The 22599-nt window shown below is 43.8% G+C and overlaps 1 protein-coding gene across 1 annotated transcript in view; it reads left to right on the forward strand.

The window, feature by feature from the left end:
- The window catches only part of LOC114642222 (gastrula zinc finger protein XlCGF57.1-like), a 51030-nt gene extending 36564 nt beyond the window's left edge, over window positions 1–14466 (forward strand). The window contains exon 4 of the mRNA XM_051927941.1: window positions 12294–14466. Within this exon, the coding sequence (XP_051783901.1) occupies window positions 12294–13070 (777 nt within the window). The 3' untranslated portion in view covers window positions 13071–14466. The remainder of the gene's footprint in view (window positions 1–12293) is intronic.
- The last annotated feature ends 8133 nt before the right edge of the window (window positions 14467–22599 follow it).

Raw genomic sequence — 22599 nt, forward strand, 5'->3', positions numbered from 1 at the left:
GAAACTTATTAATTTGAAAATAATCAGATGTTTTTATATTATTGTGACCATCACAATAAAAAAGAAATACATTGAACAATACAAACTAAAGTGAACATAGTCTTTAAACAAAAAAAGTGCGCTTAACTTAACCAAAAAATACATCATTAAAACAGAAACGTTTTTCATATTTTAGTAATAAATGATAAAATGTAGACCTAAACTATATAATGTGTAAAGCCTGAAGTGCAAAGATCAAATAAACACTTTCACAAAAGGGTCACGGACGATACAACAGCTTCCGTGGTGCAGCGGCAGGAATTGCTGACTTATAATCAAGAGTCCCCAGTTCGATCCTGACTGCCTCGTATATTTACCTTTTTGAGTAGTGAGTTGCTCTTATTGTTAATATTATACAATAAAAACATACATTTGATCTGAGTCTGTAACAGCCACTGTAAATGTATAGGACTTGTAAAAGTTACCTTTTTTTTTTTTCACTTTTATTCTCTCAGTCACGATCACGATACATACTACCACCCCACCCCCCCGGGGATCTGACGCTGTTACTCTTTATCTGAAACTGGGAATAACTGTATGTGACGATGCGGGTTCGGCTCCATGTTCCCATCTTCTGTTAGGGAGCCCTCGAACCCAACACCGTCGGTAATGTCACCGATGAGCTAGACAGTGAGGCAATAACAATTGAGCAAGGGGATGATGTATAAGTGCAAAAGTGCTTTTATTTACAACACTCCAAAACAGTGTTCATAATAAAGTGCTGTGCAGTTCAAATGTCTTCATTAAATAAATAAATAATCCTCAAAAAGCAAGTGAAAAACCAAATGAACAAACGTGGAGGTTAAAATCCATTAGGAAATCTCTTCTAAAAACCACGAGGTAAAAATATGACAGGAAGTAATATGTTAAAACCAAAAGCTCGGTGTCTTCTGTTTCCATGGCGGCTCCCCTGCTACACCCATCTGGACTGCTCTACAGGAGAGTCGCCTACCTGCAGGATCAGCTGCCCTTCAATCAGGTCCGGTAGCCCTCCGACCCTTGGCTTCGTCAGGCTCCCAACCGGACCAAGACTTTGGACCATTCCCCAGCGGCCAAGGTGCTGACACTGAGGCTACACCAGTCCAAAGCCTCATCGACTCCTGCTGCCTTCTACGGTCAGTCGACTTCTCCACGGGTCACTCCAGCTCCTAAATCGCTCAGCTGGAGTGACTACTTTCTCAGCCCCACTGAGTGTCGGCCAAACACTCCCCTCGTGGGCTCTCCTCCCAGCTGCTTGCTTTCTCCCTCGCTCGTTCTCCTTCTTCCTCACACCGGCTCTCTCTGCCTGCTTCCTGTCTTCTCCTACTACCTCCCGTTCTCTCTTTCCTTTTCTTTTTCCCCCTTAACCTGCTCACGCTTCTCTATATATATGCGGAGAGGACATGGCAGCTGCAGCCCATTAGCCACAGGAACGATCACGGATGTGGGCAGTCTCTCACCTGTGCACTTAGGTGAGAAACGCCCACACCGTAGATCGCCCTGCGGCTCGCTATAGTTACCACGCCGCCTCGCTAAGCCGCGAGCGCGGTGATTATTTATTTAAAACAAAAAGGCCTTTGTTGGAAGAGCTGTGGACCCATAACACCACACTGTAGATGTGAGTGGTGTTTTAAGACGATCGAACTGGAAATTCTCTGATCTGGATGGATAAAAGCTGACACACAAACGCTGGCGAATCGGCCTTATTCGTATCTCATTGTCACTTGATTTTATTTATTCAGTTTTACTGAGTGTTCCTGCTTACACTCAGTTAGTATGCACCTTGTGGTCCGTGATGTCAAAGCCGCACTGACAAAAAAACAGAGACATAGTTATATATGATATTTGGAATTATTCATTTTATGACCTTTATAGTACATTTCAGAAAACATTGTGGCACGGATGCAACATTATTCATATTCATTCGCGTACCTTCTTGCGGTTGTAATCGGTGACCACGTTTTGTTTTTTTTTTCCCCCGACCTTGCTAGGTCTGCACAGGACTCCAGAACATGCAGAGGAAAGAATATTCCTGTACAAAGTGAGCCATGAACGCTCTTCTTTTCTCAGTGGACCCCGCACATGCCTTGCACAGTACATGTGCTTTGATCGCCGCCAGGTCAAGCTTGTTATAGCACAAGCAACCGGCCACCTGTGTGCTGCTGCTAGCACTGAATAAGCTCACGCCTTCTGGTGTCGGCGCGCAGCACTGAGGGAAATAAAAACTAAGAGACAAATATATGTAACATTTTGAAGAAATCATTGTATGACATGAATAGTACCAATCAGAAAACATCATCACACTAATGCAATATTATTTGAAAATGAACAGATCGGGTGTAAATTTGTTATTTGTAAAAGTTAGCTTTTTTCACTTTTATTTTCTCAGTCTCGTTCACGCTCTCCCTCCCCTCCTGATCTGACCCTAACTAACTAACTAACAGTGCCAGCATAAATTCTCAAGAGACAGTGGCATCACAGCTCCAGGATGCTTGTGTTTCAGATGCTCATGCATTGCGGTGGTGCTGCCGTTAAAAGAAAGCTTTGCTTTGCATAATCTGCATTCAACTTTTTTATTTTCTTTTCCGGTGAATTAGTCCCACACTTTAGAAAGTTTCTGTCTCAATTTTTTTCCATCTCCTTCCCCCTCCTCTATCCGACTCACAAATGCAACCACGTTTATTTTCATCTACGTTCTTCTTCTACTCAGACGTTGGTTCTTCGTTGGTAGGACCGTGTGCAGTCTTGACAAAGAATAACAAACGATACTGCCCCCAGACGTTCATGTAGTGCATTGCAGTTACAAAAACCAATGTGGTTCTTTGTGACTGGAGCCCATCCATCCATCCATCCATTGTCTCCCGCTTATCCGAGGTTGGGTCGCGGGGGCAGCAGCTTGAGCAGAGATGCCCAGACTTCCCTCTCCCCGGCCACTTCTTCTAGCTCTTCCGGGAGAATCCCAAGGCGTTCCCAGGCCAGTCGAGAGACACAGTCCCTCCAGCGTGTCCTGGGTCTTCCCCGGGGCCTCCTCCCGGTTGGACGTGCCCAGAACACCTCACCAGGGAGGCGTCCAGGAGGCATCCTGATCAGATGCCCGAGCTACTTCATCTGACTCCTCTCGATGCGGAGGAGCAGCGGCTCTACTCTGAGCCACTCCCGGATGACTGAGCTTCTCACCCTATCTTTAAGGGAGAGCCCAGATACCCTGCAGAGGAAACTCATTTCAGCCGCTTGTATTCGCGATCTCGTTCTTTCGGTCACTGCCCATAGTTCATGACCATAGGTGAGGGTAGGAACATAGATCGACTGGTAAATTGAGAGCTTCACATTGCGGCTCAGCTCCTTTTTCACCACGACAGACCGATGCAGCGCCCGCATTACTGCGGATGCCGCACCGCTCCGCCTGTCGATCTCACGCTCCATTCTTCCCTCACTCGTGAACAAGACCCTGAGATACTTGAACTCCTCCACTTGGGGCAGGATCTCGCTACCAACCCTGAGAGGGCACTCCACCCTTTTCCAGCTGAGGACCATGGTCTCGAATTTGGAGGTGCTGATTCTCATCCCAGCCGCTTCACACTCGGCTGCGAACCGATCCAGAGAGAGCTGAAGATCACGGCCTGATGAAGCAAACAGGACAACATCATCTGCAAAAAGCAGTGACCCAATCCTGAGCCCACCAAACTGGACCCCCTCAATGCCCTGGCTGTGCCTAGAAATTCTGTCCATAAAAGTTATGAACAGAATCGGTGACAAAGGGCAGCCCTGGCGGAGTCCAACTCTCACTGGAAACGGGTTCGACTTACTGCCGGCAATGCGGACCAAGCTCTGGCACCGATCGTACAGGGACCGAACAGCCCTTATCAGGGGGTCTGGTACTCCATACTCCCGGAGTACCCCCCACAGGATTCCCCGAGGGACACGGTTGAATGCCTTTTCCAAGTCCACAAAACGCATGTAGACTGGTTGGGCAAACTCCCATGCACCCTCCAGGACCCTGCTAAGGGTATAGAGCTGGTCCACTGTTCCGCGACCAGGACGAAAACCACACTGTTCCTCCTGAATCCGAGGCTTGACTATCCGACGGACCCTCCTCTCCAGGACCCCTGAATAGACTTTTCCACGGAGGCTGAGGAGTGTGATCCCTCTGTAGTTGGAACACACCCTCCGATCCCCTTTCTTAAAGAGGGGGACCACCACCCTGGTCTGCCAATCCAGAGGCACTGTCCCTGATGTCCATGCGATGTTGCAGAGACGTGTCAACCAAGACAATCCTACAACATCCAGAGCCTTGAAGAACTCCGGGCGTATCTCATCCACCCCCGGGGCCCTGCCACCAAGGAGTTTTTTGACCAACTTGGTGACCTCAGTCCCAGAGATGGGGGAGCCCACCTCTGAGTCCCCAGGCTTTGCTTCCTCATTGGAAGGCATGTTAATGGGATTGAGGAGGTCTTCAAAGTACTCCCCCCACCGACCCACAACGTCCCGAGTCGAGGTCAGCAGCGCACCATCACCACCATATACAGTGTTGACACTGCACTGCTTCCCCTTCCTGAGACGCCGGATGGTGGACCAGAATCTCCTCAAAGCCATCCGAAAGTCGTTCTCCATGGCCTCCCCAAACTCCTCCCATGCCCGAGTTTTTGCCTCAGCAATCACCAAAGCCGCATTCCACTTGGCCTGCCGGTACCTATCAGCTGCCTCCAGGGTCCCACAGGACAAAAGGGACCGGTAGGACTCCTTCTTCAGCTTGACGGCATCCTTCACCGCCGGTGTCCACCAACGGGTTCGGGGATTGCCACCACGACAGGCACTGACCACCTTACGGCCACAGCTCTGGTCAGCTGCCTCAACAATAGAGGCACGGAACATGGCCCATTCGGACTCAATGTCCCCCACCTCCCTCGGGATGTGGTCGAAGTTCTGCCGGAGGTGGGAGTTGAAGCTACTTCTGACAGGGGGCTCTGCCAGACGTTCCCAGCAGACCTTCACAACACGTTTGGGCCTACCAGGCCTGACCGGCATCCTCCCCCACCATCGAAGCCAACTCACCACCAGGTGGTGATCAGTTGACAGCTCCGCCCCTCTCTTAACCCGAGTGTCCAAGACATGTGGCCGCAAGTCCGACGACACGACCACAAAGTCGATCATCGAACTGAGGCCTAGGGTGTCCTGGTGCCAAGTGCACATATGAACACCCCTATGCTTGAACATGGTGTTCGTTATGGACAATCCGTGATGAGCACAGAAGTCCAATAACAAAACACCGCTCGGGTTCAGATCGGGGGGGGGCATTCCTCCCAATCACGCCCTTCCAGGTCTCACTGTCATTGCCCATGTGAGCATTGAAGTCTCCCAGCAGTACGAGGGAGTCCCCAGAAGGTATGCCCTCTAGCACCCCCTCCAGGGACTCCAAAAAGGGTGGGTACTCCGAACTGCTGTTCGGTGCATACGCACAAACAACAGTTAGGACCCGTCCCCCCACCCGAAGGCGAAGGGAGGCTACCCTCTCGTCCACTGGGGTAAACCCCAATGTACAGGCTCCAAGTCGGGGGGCAATAAGTATACCCACACCCGCTCGGCGCCTCTCACCGGGGGCAACTCCAGAGTGGTACAGAGTCCAGCCCCTCTCAAGGCGATTGGTTCCAGAGTCCAAGCTGTGCGTCGAGGTGAGTCCGACTATATCTAGCCGGAACCTCTCAACTTCGCGCACTAGCTCAGGCTCCTTCCCCTTCAGAGAGGTGACATTCCACGTCCCAAGAGCCAGCTTCTGTAGCCGAGGATCAGACCGCCAAGGTCCCCGTCTTCGGCCACCACCCAACTCACACTGCACCCGACCTCCTTGGCCCCTCCCATAGGTGGTGAGCCCATGGGAAGGTGACTGGAGCCTCTATTGAAGATTCTGTTTATGATGCATCGACAATAAAAAATCCACATCGACGTTTTTTTGTAGCCGACATCGTCGATTATGTCGACTAATCTTTGCAGCCCTACTATTACTTTAATGGCCACAGCAGCAAGAACAAACTCAAACAGCAAAAAAAAAAATATATACGTAAGTGATGCTAGCAGTACTTGGCCAACTGTTTAAGTATAAGAGCTATCAAAATCCTGAGCATCTGCCCTATAAAAGGGAAACCTCAGCTGTGTCATCTTGTTTTTATTTTAGTTTAGTACTGACAATTTGATGCATAAGTTTAAACCACTCCACTTGTTGGGCATGAGAGCACCATGCATCCCTCACCCCTTCACACAACTCTACCTACTGAGGTGCTCCTTCACTCTCACAAAAAGTGCTTTCCTCTGAGCTCCACCCCAGGTCTTGATTTCCGTTTCTATCAGCCGTCCATCATGCCACCAAAATAAAAAAAAAAAAAAACGAAAGTGTCTTCAGATGCCAAAAGAACCGTTTTATTTCAAGGGCCATTGAAATAACAGAATATGGAGATGCCAGATTCACAGGCCTAAGAGCTGCAGTTGTACCTTTTTAAGAGCCTATAAAACTAAACCTGCAGACCTTAGAGGCGGAGCCCTGACTTCAAGAGTCTATAAAACTAAACCTGCAGACCTTAGAGGCGGAGCTCTGACTTCAAGAGCGTATAAAACTAAACCTGCAGACCTTAGAGGCGGAGCCCTGACTTCAAGAGCCTATAAAACTAAACCTGCAGACCTTAGAGGCGGAGCCCTGACTTCAAGAGCCTATAAAACTAAACCTGCAGACCTTAGAGGCGGAGCTCTGACTTCAAGAGCCAATAAAACCCCTTAACAGAATCCAAGCTAGCAGACACAGAAGACCAAACAAGCAGTGCAGCCATTTTAAAAGCTAATAAGTGTCCACATCAGACAGACCCGTCACAAACATCACCAGCTACTTGAGCTAGATGTAATATACAATATATATGAGTGAAATTACAAGCTGTCTGGATGTCTGTCTGTTCAACTGTTTGTTTGGTAATCACTGAAAAACAGCTGAACTGACTTTCTTTGTTTTCTATGTGTGTAGGCTAAACATCAGGGAGAGGAGTTATAAAGGAATGGAGCAATTGAGAAATCGTCAGCAACGTAGGGACTACAGTTCCCATAAGGTAGCACAGTTGTGCCGAGACTGTTGGAAACCAGCTGCATACAATAACTTTAACGGCCAAAGCACATTCTTATCCAAGGTCACAGGTAGTTCACAATTTTATAATTTTGGCTCTGTACAGCCCCAGAATGAGTTTGAAATAAATCAGTCATATTTTGATTGAAGTGTAGGCTTTCAGCATTAATTCAAAGGGTTTAACAGAGATATTGTATGAGCCATTTAGGAATGACAACCATTTTTCTGCAAAATTCAGCAACTACAAGAAACTGAATTGGAATTGAATTGGAGTTTCAGGAAGTGGAAATTCAATTCCCTACAATCCTTGACAGATTCCATTTGTTGTTTGAGTATTTATTTGGGACATACATGTGAACTTTGTTTATGGTGCCTTACAAATGCCAAGTAATGTATGAAAAATAGTTGATAGATAGATAGATAGATAGATAGATAGATAGATAGATACTTTATTAATCCCAATGGGAAATTCACATTCTTCAGCAGCAGCATACTGATACAATAAATAATATTAAATTAAAGAATGATAACAATGCAGGTGAAAAACAGAAAAAACAGACAATAACTATGTATAATGTTGAATGTTAACGTTTACCCCTCTGGGTGGAATTAAAGAGTCGCATAGTTTGGGGGAGAAACGATCTTCTCAATCTGTCAGTGGAGCAGGACAGTGACAGCAGTCTGTCGCTGAAGCTGCTCTTCTGTCTGGAGATGATACTATTAAGTGGATGCAGTGGATTCTCCATAATTGATAGGAGCCTGCTGAGCGCCCTTCGCTCTGCCACAGATGTTAAACTGTCCAGCTCCATGCCAACAATAGAGCTTGCCTTCCTCACCAGTTTGTCCAGACGTGAGGCGTCTTTCCTCTTAATGCTGCCTCCCCAGCACACCACTGCGTAGAAGAGGGTGCTCGCCACAACTGTCTGATAGAACATCTGCAGCATCTTATTGCAGATGTTGAAGGACGCCAGCCTTCTAAGGTAGTATAACCGGCTCTGTCCTTTCTTGCACAGCGCATCAGTATTGGCAGTCCAGTCTAATTTATCATCCAGCTGCACTCCCAGATATTTATAGGTCTGCACCATCTGCACACAGTCACCTTTGATGATCACTGGGTCTATGAGGGGTCTGGGCCTCCTAAAATCCACCACCAGCTCTTTGGTTTTGCTGGTGTTCAGGTGTAGGTGGTTTGAGTCGCACCATTTAACAAAGTCATTGATTAGGTCCCTATACTCCTCCTCCAGCCCATTCCTGATGCAGCCCACGATAGCAGTGTCATCAGCGAACTTTTGCACATGGCAGGACTCCGAGTTGTATTGGAAGTCCGATGTATATAGGCTGAACAGGACCGGAGAAAGTACAGTCCCCTGTGGCGCTCCTGTGTTGCTGACCACAATGTCAGACGTGCAGTTCCCAAGATGCACATACTGAGGTCTGTCTTTAAGATAGTCCACGATCCATGCCACTAGGTATGAATCTAATCCCATCTCTGTCAGCTTGTCCCTAAGGAGCAGAGGTTGATGAAATGTAAGTAAAACTGAGAACTGTACATTAACAATTGATAAATGAGTAACACTGGCCATAAGTATCTGAATATGCTGTGTGGCATATCCTGCTGACTATGCCACTTGTGGTCACCAGGGGGTGCTTCAGCCACCTAACCCCGACACAGACACACTGTAGGCACAAGTCTTTGCAACACACACATTTTAATTCCAATGGGGGAAACAATTTTCTTTCATTCCCACAGCAGCCTAGTACCATAAAGAGCACTTTACTTTCCTTTTTGTCTTTTTTTCTCTCCTGTCCTCCTCCACTCCTCCAGTGGCATGCTTCATCCATCTCCCTCCCGACTCTGGCTCCCAGCGTGAAGTGAAGCGGCTTCCTTTATTCTGCACTTCTGGTAGCTCATCAGCATTATCTGGAGGTACTCATAGAAACATAAATAGGACTCTACAGTTCCCCCTGGTGGCCCCCCATGGAACCCAACAGGGCTGTAGCAAGCTCCATCTCCCCGTGGGAATCCATGGAGCCACAGCAACCCAGGGGGCAGCCCTGTAGCACTCTGGAGAAAGCATTGTCCTGTGCACATCTGCTCCCCCGGTCCTTCCCATATTTTGGCCTCGTGGCCAACCATCACAATTGTTCATACCGGTATATGATTACGAGTTCAATGTGATAAAATGCTACCAATAAAAAAGGAACAAAATAAGTTAGGTCAGCTGTGATGGACTCGCATGTATATGTGGCTCCAGAAAATGTGTACAGCACATGACTAATGTGACTACAATCAATTATTCAATGAAATAATGGCAACTGGAAAGGCACATTTCTGGGGCGATGTATCAACCTGCAGAGCCACTGCATCACAAGTCACCACAGGTCTATGCCCAGTAGTTTCAGGGCAGAAGTGATATCACCGAATGTCTAGACCAGGGGTCTCCAGTCACAGTCCTGAAGGGCCGCAGTGGCTGCAGGTTTTTGTTCTAACCTGGTTGCTTAATTAGAAAGCAATTCTGCCAGTAATTTAATTTCATGGCTTGTTAGTGCTTTAACTCTGCTATGTCAGGTCATTCTCATATCCTAGACGTTCTTCCCCTATCTAAGGATATCATCCAAATGATTTGAAGGCTAAAATGGATGAGCAATTCTCAATCATTCACTTTTTTCTCTTTACTTTCATTCCAAGTATTTAATTAAACCAAATAATGCAAGATAAATACACACTGGCGTAAATGGTAACAAGCCAAATGGAGAAATGCTGGTCTCTTTTGTCATTCACATGTTATTGCTAATTCTTCATTATGTAAAGCACTTTGAGCTACTTTTTGTATGAAAATGTGCTATATAAATAAATGTTGTTGTTGTTGTTATTGCTAATTAGGATCCATTAAAAACTGAATGAATACAGCTGTTTAAGATGAAAATAAGCAATAAGCATTCAAAATCTTAATGAGCGAGACAACTAAAGTGAAGCAGAAGTGTTACTTGAGCAATTAGTGCTTCTTATTAAGCAATTGGGTTGGAGCAAAAACCTGCAGCCACTGCGGCCCTCCAGGACTGTGATTGGAGACCCCTGGTCTAGAGCACCAGTTTGGTAATAGAAGTTTGTAGGTCATCAAAAATGAAATTGATTGACATGCTAACCCCACCAAACCCTAACTTTAACAAAACGAATCCCCTAACATTAACTAAACCCTAATCTTAACCATTTAGTGTACTGTACATGCTAACCATTCTAACCCCCTAACATTAACTTCTGTCCTAGAACTGCTGGCGTAGACTTGCGGTGACGTATGGTGCTCTGGCTCTCCAGTTAGATATTATTGTTTATGGAGCTGAGCATTGTTACGTGACAAAGATGAGAAAATGGAGTACAAGTGCCAGACCTGGTCGTTAATACAATCAATAAGTAATATTGAGTCGTCTTGTCCCATGCAAAATTTTATATGCGCAACAACATGAACAGAAGCAATTTTTGTTTTTAAACTGGTAAATAACCAAACCTAAAATCCATCCATCCATCCATTATCCAACCTGCTATGTCCTAACTACAGGGTCACGGGGGTCTTCTGGAGCCAATCCCAGCCAACACAGGGCCCTGGGCAGGGCGCCAGCCCACCGCAGGGCACACCCACACACCAAGCACTCACTCGGGACAATTTAGAATCGCCAATGCACCTAAACATGTTTTTGGACTTTGGGAGTAAACCGGAGCACCAGGAGGAACATGCAAACTTCACACAGGGAGGACCCGGGAAGCAAACCCGGGTCTCCTAACTGAAGCAGCAGTGCTACCCACTGTGCCACCATGCCGCCCATGGATAAAATCCTTTGTGTAAAAGTGTTGTTCATATGCAAGTGTTTTTAAAGTGCTTGGTCCACAGCCAGTACAAGTACTCACCTGAAGATGCTGTTTAAAGTTTGATGTAGCTCAGCTGGATCCATGAACAGGTATACCATAATGCTTACAGGCAATTCACCAAAATGATCTTCCCACATTCCCAGATGTCTCGGCCATTTCCAGTTTAATAGGGATCCCAGAACTGTGTGTTAATATAGCAATCCAGAGTTCATACACAAATCAGATCCTCAAAGCAATCCAAGATCAGACACCCACAGCAATCCAAAGTCAATCAAACGTGGGCCCTAATTGGCTTTCATGTGTACTCCCAGGTCATGAAGCTTCACCTTGCATGGAATTCTGGGAAACATTGTTTTAATCTAAATGTTGTTAGGGTCATTAATGAGTGACACATGGCAATGAAACAGTCAATTTTCATATTTTACTTTTTATTTATACTGGAGATTTGTGAAATTAGCATGCATAATGTATAAAACATACAATACTCTTGTATTTCTTTAATCTGATTGTGATTTATGTGATTCATAATATTTAGTGTACTTTAAAATATTTAGCAAATCAACTCAAATCATTTTAGAAAGGGGAATGTATTTGAATTTAATTCTGTTTCCTGACATTCCAATTAATTTCCAGCTCAATTTCCCTTCAGCTGCATGCAATTCTAATTCCGATTCCAGGCAGTGAATTGGAACTCACCATGCATTCTCAATTCAATTCAATTCATGAATGACCCCAACCCTTAATCAAGTAAATTAAAACCAGCATATAACTTGCAATAGTATTTTCAAACTTACAACTATGACGACACAGTTTTGTAATTTGTTTTAGGGTACGTTTGTTGTTTTTCAAGTCAAAGTTATTTCTTCACAGTCACGGTATATATTAGCTCGCCACATGAAACTGCTTTCCAATGTTAAGCGTTTTTTATTCATTTTAAAATATAACTGCCCTGAAGTTGGATGTTATGGTGCAGGTAAAGGCGACTGGTGTACCAATGTGAGCAAATATTTTAAAATACAAGATTCTTTAACAAAATGCAATCAATAATCTTGACAAGTGTTTCTTTTACACATGATCTATTTAGTTTAATGTTTCAACTTCTCTCCAGTGTTTGTGCTGATGTAGTGAGTGGCTGTAATACAGAAGGCAAAATAACAAGCTGTAACTCAAGTATTGTGATTTCTTATGGTTTTAAAGGGTCCAGAATTTCAACCATCATTTTCAGAACTGAAAGTTGTAACTCAGTATCAGTAATAAGACAGTGGAGTGAGAAACAAACTTCTTCTGTTTTTATTTTTAACTACAGGAAAGAAACCTCACTGCTGTTCCGAGTGTGATAAACAATTCTCGCACAAGAGTGCTCTTCAGAAACACAGAAGAATTCACAGTGGAGAAAAGCTGTATTGTTGTAATGAATGTGGCAAACAATTCACAGAAATTGGCAATCTCCAGAGCCACGAACGGATTCACACAGGAGAAAAGCCATATTCCTGTACTGAATGTGGTAAACGATTCTCACAAACTGGCAATCTCCAAAACCACAAAAGGGTTCACACAGGGGAAAAGCCACATTGCTGTTCTGAATGTGGCAAACAATTCTCTCAAAGGAGTGGTCTACAGAGACACATTAGAATTCACACTGGCGAGAAGCCATATTGCTGTTCTGAATGTGGCAAGCAATTCTCGGACAGGAGCCATCTTCGGAGACACACAAGGATTCACACAGGAGAGAAGCCTTTTTGCTGTTCTGAATGTGGCAAACAATTTTTTGTCAAGAGTAGTCTCAAGGGCCATAAAAGAATTCACACTGGGGAGAAGCCATATTACTGTAATGAATGTGGCAAACAATTCAGTTACAAGAGCAATCTTCAGAAACACTGCCGAATTCACACTGGAGAGAAGCTGTATTGCTGTAATCAATGTAGGAAAGAATTCTGTCACAGGAGTAATCTTCAGAAACACATCAGAATTCACACTGGAGAGAAGCCATATAACTGTAATGAATGTGGCAAACAATTCTGTCACAAGAATGCTCTTCAGAAACACAGCAAAATTCACACCGTAGAGATGACAAACCATAGCAAATAAACTGAAATGACTCAAATGTACAAATAATATTCAACCATGAAGTAAGAAAGCCTGGAGCAACATCCAAAATCAAATTAACTTGGCTATTCCAGAACAATGAGGAGGAGACAAACTTCCCCACCTTGTGCTCCAATGAACAGTACAATACACTAAGCAGCAGAAGAAAAAAAATTGAATTGTGGATACTCTGAACTTACCCATATGTTACTCATAAGATGCAAACTACAACCAAAAGATGAATGCCTACTCCTGGCTGTAGAAGACACAGGTTTGCATAGAAGATGGTTCAGGCCATCAAAAGGAAAAAAACAAAAATAATAATGCATTACCAGTAACAGCCACTTCTGCCAAACACCGCAAGAAACTGTCACCCATCTTGTTGCTGGTTGTGTAGTATTGATAGCTGAATGATTATACACTGAAAGAGTCATCAAAATGGCCAGACTCATTCATTGGAGAATCTGAAAGAAATCGGCACTAGAAAAGCACTGGGACCACAATCCACAACGCAATATGGAAAATGAAGAGATGTTGGTCACTTGGGCACACCAACTCGCAGAAAAACAGATCTCAGGAAACCAGATATAGTCATCAAGAAAAAAACAGTCTAAGAAAACTTTGATAATAGATGCATAATTTCTTAGTGACTACTCAGTTCAGACACTTTCGAGTCAAAATGTAATAAAATATTTTGAAGTGTGATCCAAGGTATGCCAAATGTTGGGGCGCTTTTGGGAGGTAAGGGGTTAGTTCTTGTTGCGCTGGGAAAAAAAGGACTAATAAAGTGCAACTTTCTGGCCCATTTTGACAGCCTACCAGTCACCATAACTCCATTTGAATTGCCAAAAGAAGCCTTGTTAGGAACTTCAACAGTGCGAGTGCAAACTTCAGGGAGTGAGAAATAAAGCAGTACAACCAACCAGACCATCTTGACTAAACAGTGAGGTTCAGTCCTGTTTTGAGAGTAAGCACCCCAAGAAAAGTTTGAGAAGTTAAATAAAATTTGTAGACTATCCAAAAGCTGGATACCAAAAAAAAAGAAAACTGCTTCCTTCCCATCAAGCAATAAAGTAGAAATTGTGCATTGCAAGACTTTACATCCTTTACTTTTACAATTCTAATCCAATCAGTTGTCTAAATTACAAACCCTGCTTACAGGACCAACTCTTTAATTGCAGAAGGGTTTTGAGTTTACACACAACTGAAACAATGATACTTGTAATTCCCACACCACAATCCTTTGTTACGCAGACCCTTACATACGTCCTCCACCCCAGCTCATATTTTGTTATCCTTGCACTAACCTGACCTGAAAGGAGACAAAACCCACACCTCAAAGCACTTGCACCAGAACTACGGCCCGTTCTTCACCCAGAATGATCTGCTACTGTGCTTCACTTTCCCTGTTAGAGGACATCTCCTCTTTTCCTACAGAATAGAGCAAATACTAAGGCAAGCAATGAGAGCAGGTACAGTGTGTAACTCACTCGTTACAGACGTAAAATTCTTGATATGCTTAAATGTGCCAAAAGCAGAAGAAGATGCAGATGAACGTGACAAATCCCCACAAAACCTGGAAGTTTCATCAGCTGTCATGGCCAATGCTGGCTTACCCACTGTGTGTTAGCCTTCTGAGCTCAAACGTCTCACGAGATAGACCTTCTGCTGCTCACTCGTCCTTCATTCTGCTTGTCCTTGATGTTTGTGACTGTTTTTAAAGCTTGCCAAGGCCAAGTTGAACACCCCAAGCCCCTCTTTGTCATCTGCCAGGCCATGTCAGCACATGGCAAGGTCAAGCGTCTCGCTGTTATACAGCCATTTTGCTTTATGAAGCTTTGACTTTTCTCAGTTGTCTTTCAAAGGTCCTTCTAACAGAGGGACGGTTTTTGTTATTTTGAATGCCTGTCTTCTACAGCTGCTAACAATTTTCTCTTTCAGGATTTTAAACCACTTGCTGTTGCAGAGGTCAGAAGTTGAAGAAAATGAAAAGATTAACAACTTACAGTTTATACTGCACTTACCATCCAGAAAATTCTTTTAACGATTTTACAACCTTAATTAAAAGAAAGCAAGATAACTAAAACACATTTCAACATTCATGTTCACCAATTCTACTACATTATCCAACAATCATCTAATAATAAAGATATCAAGATCACACCGAATGTGAATAGTAAGCAGACTGCACTTAAAAGCTCAAGCATTAATTCCATTCTCCCTCTGTATTTTTCTTTTTAATTGCTCATATTGTATTTATTATTTGTAAGGTCATATTAAAGCATATTTTTTTTATTTTGTATCTGACAGTAAAACACCTTAAAAAAACTGGCAGTTAAGGTCTGGCACTTGTCCTGATGAATGCAGAACTTATAAAGGTCTGCCTGCTCTCAACAGCCCTGTAGGATCGGCCATGGTGGGCTCAGCCCAGTAAGTGAGGAGCTCAGATTGTACGTTGGGCTTTGACTCCAGCAGTCCCAAGGTTTTTAAAGGGGAGCACTGATGCCTTGGCATTTCTTGATGACTCTCCATCAGAGTTCTGGCTTTGAAAAACCCAACATGACATGAAGTTATCATCGGGTCACCTCACGGCCTCAAACACTTGAGCACCGCGCTGATAGTCTGTGCTTCTTAGTGTCTAATGTCAATGTCAGTTTATTCATATAGCACATTTAAAACAACACAGTAATGCTGTGGCCAAAGTGCTTTACAATAATAGAATAAAAGAAAAACAAAACAACATAAAACAAATAGAAATAAAAGATATGAACTTAAAATACATAATAAATAGAAGTAATGTTATATAATCACAAAGAGGAAACCATTAGTATTACTAAAGGTCACGGAATGCAAGTGAATAGAAACTATTCTTCTGCCTGTTTGTATGGAGAATGAAGACAATTTAGGTGGGCATCGGTATGCCGGCAGGGTCACAGAGTGGGCTTTGGACTTAAGCTGATCCTTAATATTTTGGGAGTTTACTGGCTGTTATGACATCTGTGCAATCAAGGAGATGCCTGGTGAATGTCAGATTTATTTCTCCTGACCTAAGGTGTTGTCAGTGACACTCGATCAAGTTGTTTAGACATCCCAAACATCACAAGTGTAATAGACAGCACTCATACACAAATAACAGGCCCACCCAGAGGTCTGACGCTGTAAACCTGAAGTCACTTCACAGCATCAAGTCAGACCTTTTAAATGGCCCTGATGAGTGTGCCTGGCTGTGTTGTGTCGTCAGTCATTCTGATCAAACTCCTCAGCTCGAGTGAGTGTCGAAATTGGGGGTCTACAGCCAGTGGCAGAAGCTGCGCCTTTCTTTGTGTTCACTGAACATACAATAAATGTTTGTCTACAAATGTATGAGGTCAGCTCTTGTATGTTCTTCATTTACTGCCAGGTGTGTGTCACGTCGCTCACTGGATATTGAATTGCTTTAATTCTCGCATCGATTAACTAATTTACAATCAAAAAGGGCAACTCCAAAGAAGCTTTTAATTTGGATCATTTAAATAATAACATTTCATTATGTAAAGCACAGCTTCAGAACTGCAGTGTCCTATTTGTTGTTCACCAGTGTGCTGTAGATTTCTATGTAACTTCTCATGTTATCCCTTTTGTGTTAATACAGATGTGTGCCATTCATGATCCTCAAGCATTACTTCTGTTTCAGCTCCTTCATTATTTGTCTTCTATTTTATAAAACTCCACAAAATCAGGACGGTCTGTGACTCATGTCTTACCACGTAACACATTATACATCTCTTCAGCTCCACAGTCCAAGTCACTGACTCTCCCTCTGTTGATGTCACATCCTATTCTGTGTCTTCCATCATTGATGTTCTCCTACATCATTTCTCAGGGCATCCATCACGTGATTGCGTCCATCTTGAGTTAACCAGAAACACTCTTGAGTTTGTGGCACCAGCCGAACCTCAACAGTAAGAAGAGACCAAGTCAAGTCAGACTTTTCTCATCTAGATCTCAATTTGATAAATCATGAACTCACCCTTAGGAGAATGGAACCTGAGAAGCCTGAAAAATGAATCTCTGCAGAAGTTATGGAAGCACAGAGACAAAACTGTAGGGGAGAAAAATGTTGAAAAATGAAGAGTTTCAGGTAGGTGCTCTACTTATTTCAAGTCAAAATCAAAGCAAACTTTATTGTCATCTCAACCATATACAAGTATACAAATAGATGAAATTGAGAAGCTCAGGGCCCACAGTGTAACAACATGAAGTACAGAGAAAAATCCATCCATCCATTTTTCCAACCCGCTGAATCCGAACACAGGGTCACAGGGGTCTGCTGGAGCCAATCCCAGCCAACACAGGGCACAAGGCAGGAACCAATCCCGGGCAGAGTGCCAACCCACCGCAGGAAAAGAAAAATTAAAAATTCAACTTAAAACACAAACAAGACAAGACATTGTGCAAAGACAAGACAAAGCAGCAATGTAACGTATAGCAAGCAATATGAACATTGATACAATGTATTGTATTGTGCAATCTGGATACATAAATATATTCAATAAATATCTATTATTTATTGAGTATATTACATAACAGAATAAGTAAATAATAGATAAGTCACCCGAAAGTCTTCCATGTTTTTTGTTGCCCCACTTGCGGGTTACAGGCTCAAGAACAACTGCAGCACACCCTGGCGGCCCACCGGATACCAACAGGGCTGTAGATAACTCCATCTCCCATGAAGTCCAAGGCACCACTACAACCCATGGGGGCTGCCATCTAGCATCCCGGGGGAGGTACAGTTCTGCCCACGCTTGCTCCCCTGGTCCTCTCAGTGAAGAGGCGTCGCAGCCTGACAAGGACCTCGGCCGTCTGTAAGGAAGCTGGTAGTGAGCACTGGCTTCCAGTCTAAGTAGTATTCCATATTAAGACATGCTGTACGAAACGGCGGTAAAATAATGAAAAAAATAAGAGAGAAAATGGAATGTGGAGTTTCGCTCTTCTACCTTATTTTGATCTCATTTTTACAAACTAATTAGGAGCTATGCTCCTGCTGCCACGCGGTCTGCACAGGTTCCTGAATCCTTGCATTGACACATGCGTGTCAATTGCATAAAGTGGAAGATGTACCTATTTTCACAGACTCACGTCACGCCATGTGAGGGTTGAAGACCGGTACTGACACACCAATCCAGTACTATACTTTGCTGAATAATTTGTTTGATGGGATTATGGAACCCATCCAGATTGCTGTAGTGAAGTGCCATATTGCATATATGAATAACTGAGATCTGGTGAACCGTGGGAACACACAAGCAGATTACTGGGCCAAAGAGGTCGCTCGAATGCCCAATGTACCTGTTTAGCCCTTAAAGCTGCACCTGCTGTGCCCGCTGCCCCAGTGAGTGAAGTTTCTCTTTTACAGAGCAGTGCGACACCAGGATAACGGATCACATTTTGTTAACTCAGTGATCCATCATTTCACCAAATGGCTACAGATTGACTTAAAACACTTGTGCTTATTACCCACAGAGCGGTGGAAGGCTGGAAAGGGCCTGCTGCAATGAATGCCACGACCCACCACCAAAAAGGACTGTCACCCTTTGTAGTGTTGTGAAGTCAGCCAATGCAGGTCCTGATGAGTGAGGGTCGAACTGGAAATCATTGATGGGGATCTCTGGTTTCTTTCATGCCTCCAAAGGACACTGAAAGGCATGCACTCCCAAGTAGAAGATTCTTAGAAACTGGTCCTTTCCACTGAGGTCCCTGACGAGATGATCCATCCTAGAGATTAGCTTCTGGTTTGAGACACCCAGTGAAAGCAATGGTCCCAGCCACAATGGTGAGGACCACATTGAGATTTCTTGGTCATCCTGCATGCAGTAAAGATAGAAGACAGTGACTGTTGGACCCACCAAGGGTCAAGGTCCTACTCGCAGTTTGGGCAGTGCTCTTTGCCCTCTGGACTTGTCTGTCCTGGCTACAGACTAAGAACCGTGTATTTAGTGTCGGCAGGAACTCACTTGGAACAGCTATTTGGAAGATAATGCATGGTGGGCCCTGATGAACTTCATTGTTACTCCAAAAGGCACTGAATCTTGTTATGTTGATTCTTAACCTAGGCCCTCTCTGACTCCTGTTTCCCCTCCCTATAATCAATCTGCCTGTTTTCCTTTTTATCATAAATATTGTTGTACTAAAAATGTGATGTCTTGTGTGTTTATTAATCAGATGTTCCTTAATTGTGCCCCCCCTTCCCTCCACTGATCCCTCTGATCCCCTTCTTGATCACCCTGATGAAGATTATTTTGTGTGAGCATTTGGAGTTCTCAAAGAGTGGATTGTGGGCCCACCAAAGCTCAGCCAGTCCCTAAATACTACCAGTTGGGTTCAAGCTCCAAAGATTCTGGCAAAAAAACATGACATATCTATCTAAAAGCCCCAGAAGGGAGAGGATAACCATCAACTCCCAGTCCTGAGCCTTATAATGAGGATTTTGATGGTAAAAAATAAAATAAAAAGAATATAGAAAGAATAAAGTAATAAAAATAATAAAATGAAATAAATTATGTTGTTGTGTCACACTTGGGTCATTGTTTCCTTAATTTTAGCTCTTTATTTAGTTCTTGATTATTTTCTGGTATTTTCTATGTAAACCCTTTTGTTAAGTGTTTTAGTTTTTAGAATCATTTTACAATTATTAAGAATGTTAATTGAATTTCTATTTCTGTTAGATTGTATTTAGTCAGAGTGGACGCTGCTGCTGCTCTGCAGCTCACCCAAGGCCTAATTTGAGGCCCAGCAGGCCTCAGGCACATGCAGTGGCGTCAGCTCCCCGTGACACACATTGTCGCTTATTGTGTTTATTTGTTTGGACTTTTTTGGTTATGAATTCTTATTTATTTTTAGGATATTCCTTAACATTTTACAATACTTTACAAAACTGTGGACCTTTTTTAACTTAATTTAATATAAAACTTCCATCCATCCATCCATTAACCAACCTGCTATATCTTTACTACAGGGGTCTGCTGGAGCCAATCCCAGCCAACACAGAGAGTAAGGCAGGAAATAAACCCCGGGCATGGCGCCAGCCCACTTCAGGGCACACACACCCACACACCAAGCACACACTAAGGACAATTTTAGGACCGCCGATGCACCTAACCTGCATGTCTTTGGACTGTGGGAGGAAACCCACGCAGACATGGGGAGAACATGCAAACTCCACGCAGGGAGGACCCGGGAAGTGAACCCAGGTCTCCTTACTGCAAGGCAGCAGCGCTACCACTGCGCCACCATACCTCCCAATTTAAAACTTTGAATAGATTAAATTTAAAATGTAGTGCTTTGTTATTTTGAGCCAGGTGTTTTATGGTTGTCCTCTCCCTTTCAGTGGTTTTGTAAGCCTCATGCCTTCTTGTAGTATTTAGGCTTTTTATGAAGTGTGTAGGTTTAAAATGAAAACAGGCTATTATTTCGGAGTTTTCCATTTCTGCCTCTGGAATGAGACCATTGATTTTGTTCAAATGATGTAAATGTTTTTCTTAATCTGAACTCTTTCTAAAATATTATGTGTTTTTCTTCTTTTTTTTTTTAGTGTGGTTGCAACTGAGTGACAATATAAAAAACTTCAACCCTAAAACACTGATAAACTTCAGTATGAATATGGGATTTGTTCTAGGAGGTCTTACCCTGTGTGACTGTCATAGAAGACAGACTGGCAACCCGGGTGCACAACAGCATGACTTCTCATCAACATGGAAGTTGCCAGAGGATGGATGAGTAGAAGCAGGAGGTCAGAGGCAATTCCATCTCCCATACGGTAGGTGACAGAGGTCCTCTGGAGGCCACCCAGCTTAGACACTCTGAGTGAGGTTCACAAGGGGGTGCTGTCGGAGGAGGATTGCCCTGATTCTCAAACAATCCGGAAGTGCTACCCACAAGTCGCGCCAAGTCCAATATAAAAGGAACCCATTGTCTTACAAAGTGGAGTTGGGAGGCAATGGGTGACAGTCAATAGGAGATGGAAGGAGAAGAAATAGTTTGATTTTTTTTGTGTGATTAATGGCTAGGCTTCATTATATAATGTCCTTGGTGAATTAAAAATCTTTTGCTTGAACTTGTGACTGTGCTAGGCATTATTTGGTCTGAGGATTGGGGCTCAAGGAGAGATCTTTTAGGTTACGTACTCGATCATTATTTATAAACATACCATTGCTATGTGAGGCTGTGAAACATAGATGATGTCTTTGTTTTGTACAAGTGAGCGTTGAAGGTGATCAGCTCTCCATGAAAAGCATTTCTCCTGGCAGATAAGCCTTGTTGAGGAAGACCCTTCAACAACTGCTTGTCAGTAAATGTGTTACAAAGAAACAAAAACAGAACTGAAGGGATTTTGGAGCAGGCCGGTACAGTGGCTCAAGGTTCGCTTCCCAGGTCCTCCCTGCGTGGAGTTTGCATGTTCTCCCCGTGTCTGCGTGGGTTTCCTCCTGGCGCTCCGGTTTCCTCCCACAGTCCAAAGACATGCAGGTTAGGTGCATTGGTGATCCTAAATTGTCCCTTGTGTGTGTGTGTGTGTATGCGTGCCCTGTGGTGGGTTGGCACCCTGCCCAGGGTTTGTTTCCTGCCTTGTGCCCTGTGTTGGCTGTGATTGGCTCCAGCAGACCCCCGTGACCCTGTAGTTAGGATATAGTGGGTTGGATAATGGATGGATGGATTGATTTTGGAGCAGGCGTTCCCAGCCTGTAAATCCTGCCGACTACTCCAATCCCTTATTATGGATGTAATCAGCCTTGAAGTAATTGTAGAGAGCGGCCTGTGGCATTTGATAGTCTCAGAAAGATGTGCATGACAAGACATAATAAATCAGGTAGATAATCAAAGATGGACAACCAGACAAGTGGACACACAGCAAGTCAGTCTTTTTGCATTGCATTTGGTTTTATTTTTAATTAAAGTACATTCTTTTATTTATCCCCTGTTGGACGTACCACTTCAAGAGCTGAGCTAAAAGAGAAACAGACAATTCATCAGATTAGTAGATATCGACCACAGTCCTTAAAATTCCATAGGTGGCATTTTAGAATCTAATGCAAGTTCTGTGAGCAGGTGAATTAACAGAAAGAGAAGAGAGAGGAGGCCTCGCTGCAGTGTGTGATCAGACAGCTGATGGAGGAAGTTAGATTCCTGTCCTTTAAAAGAGACTCATCTATTGTTGTGTTTATTAAATTTAAACAAAAGTTTAATTGAAATTCAATTAACAGGAACTAAAAAGTAAGGATAAGTTTCTCACAATGGGGCCTTCTCTCCGCTTCACCTCCTGCCACGCCAGTGGGATCCACAAAAAGTGTTTATTTCTGCAAACAAGTCAATCATCACCTCATCCCACCAAACAGTTGCCCCTGTAGCCCACACATGCGTACGAAATGATGAAAGAACTGAAAGATCACACATCTTGTCCTTCAGCTCAATCCCCAGTTTCCATAACACCACTAAAATAGTAAAGTTGAAACATAAATGACAAATGATGAGTGGATTTCCATCCCTGCCATTCTCC

The sequence above is a fragment of the Erpetoichthys calabaricus genome, chromosome 1 (genome assembly GCF_900747795.2).
Source record: "Erpetoichthys calabaricus chromosome 1, fErpCal1.3, whole genome shotgun sequence".
NCBI classification, from domain to species: domain Eukaryota; kingdom Metazoa; phylum Chordata; class Cladistia; order Polypteriformes; family Polypteridae; genus Erpetoichthys; species Erpetoichthys calabaricus.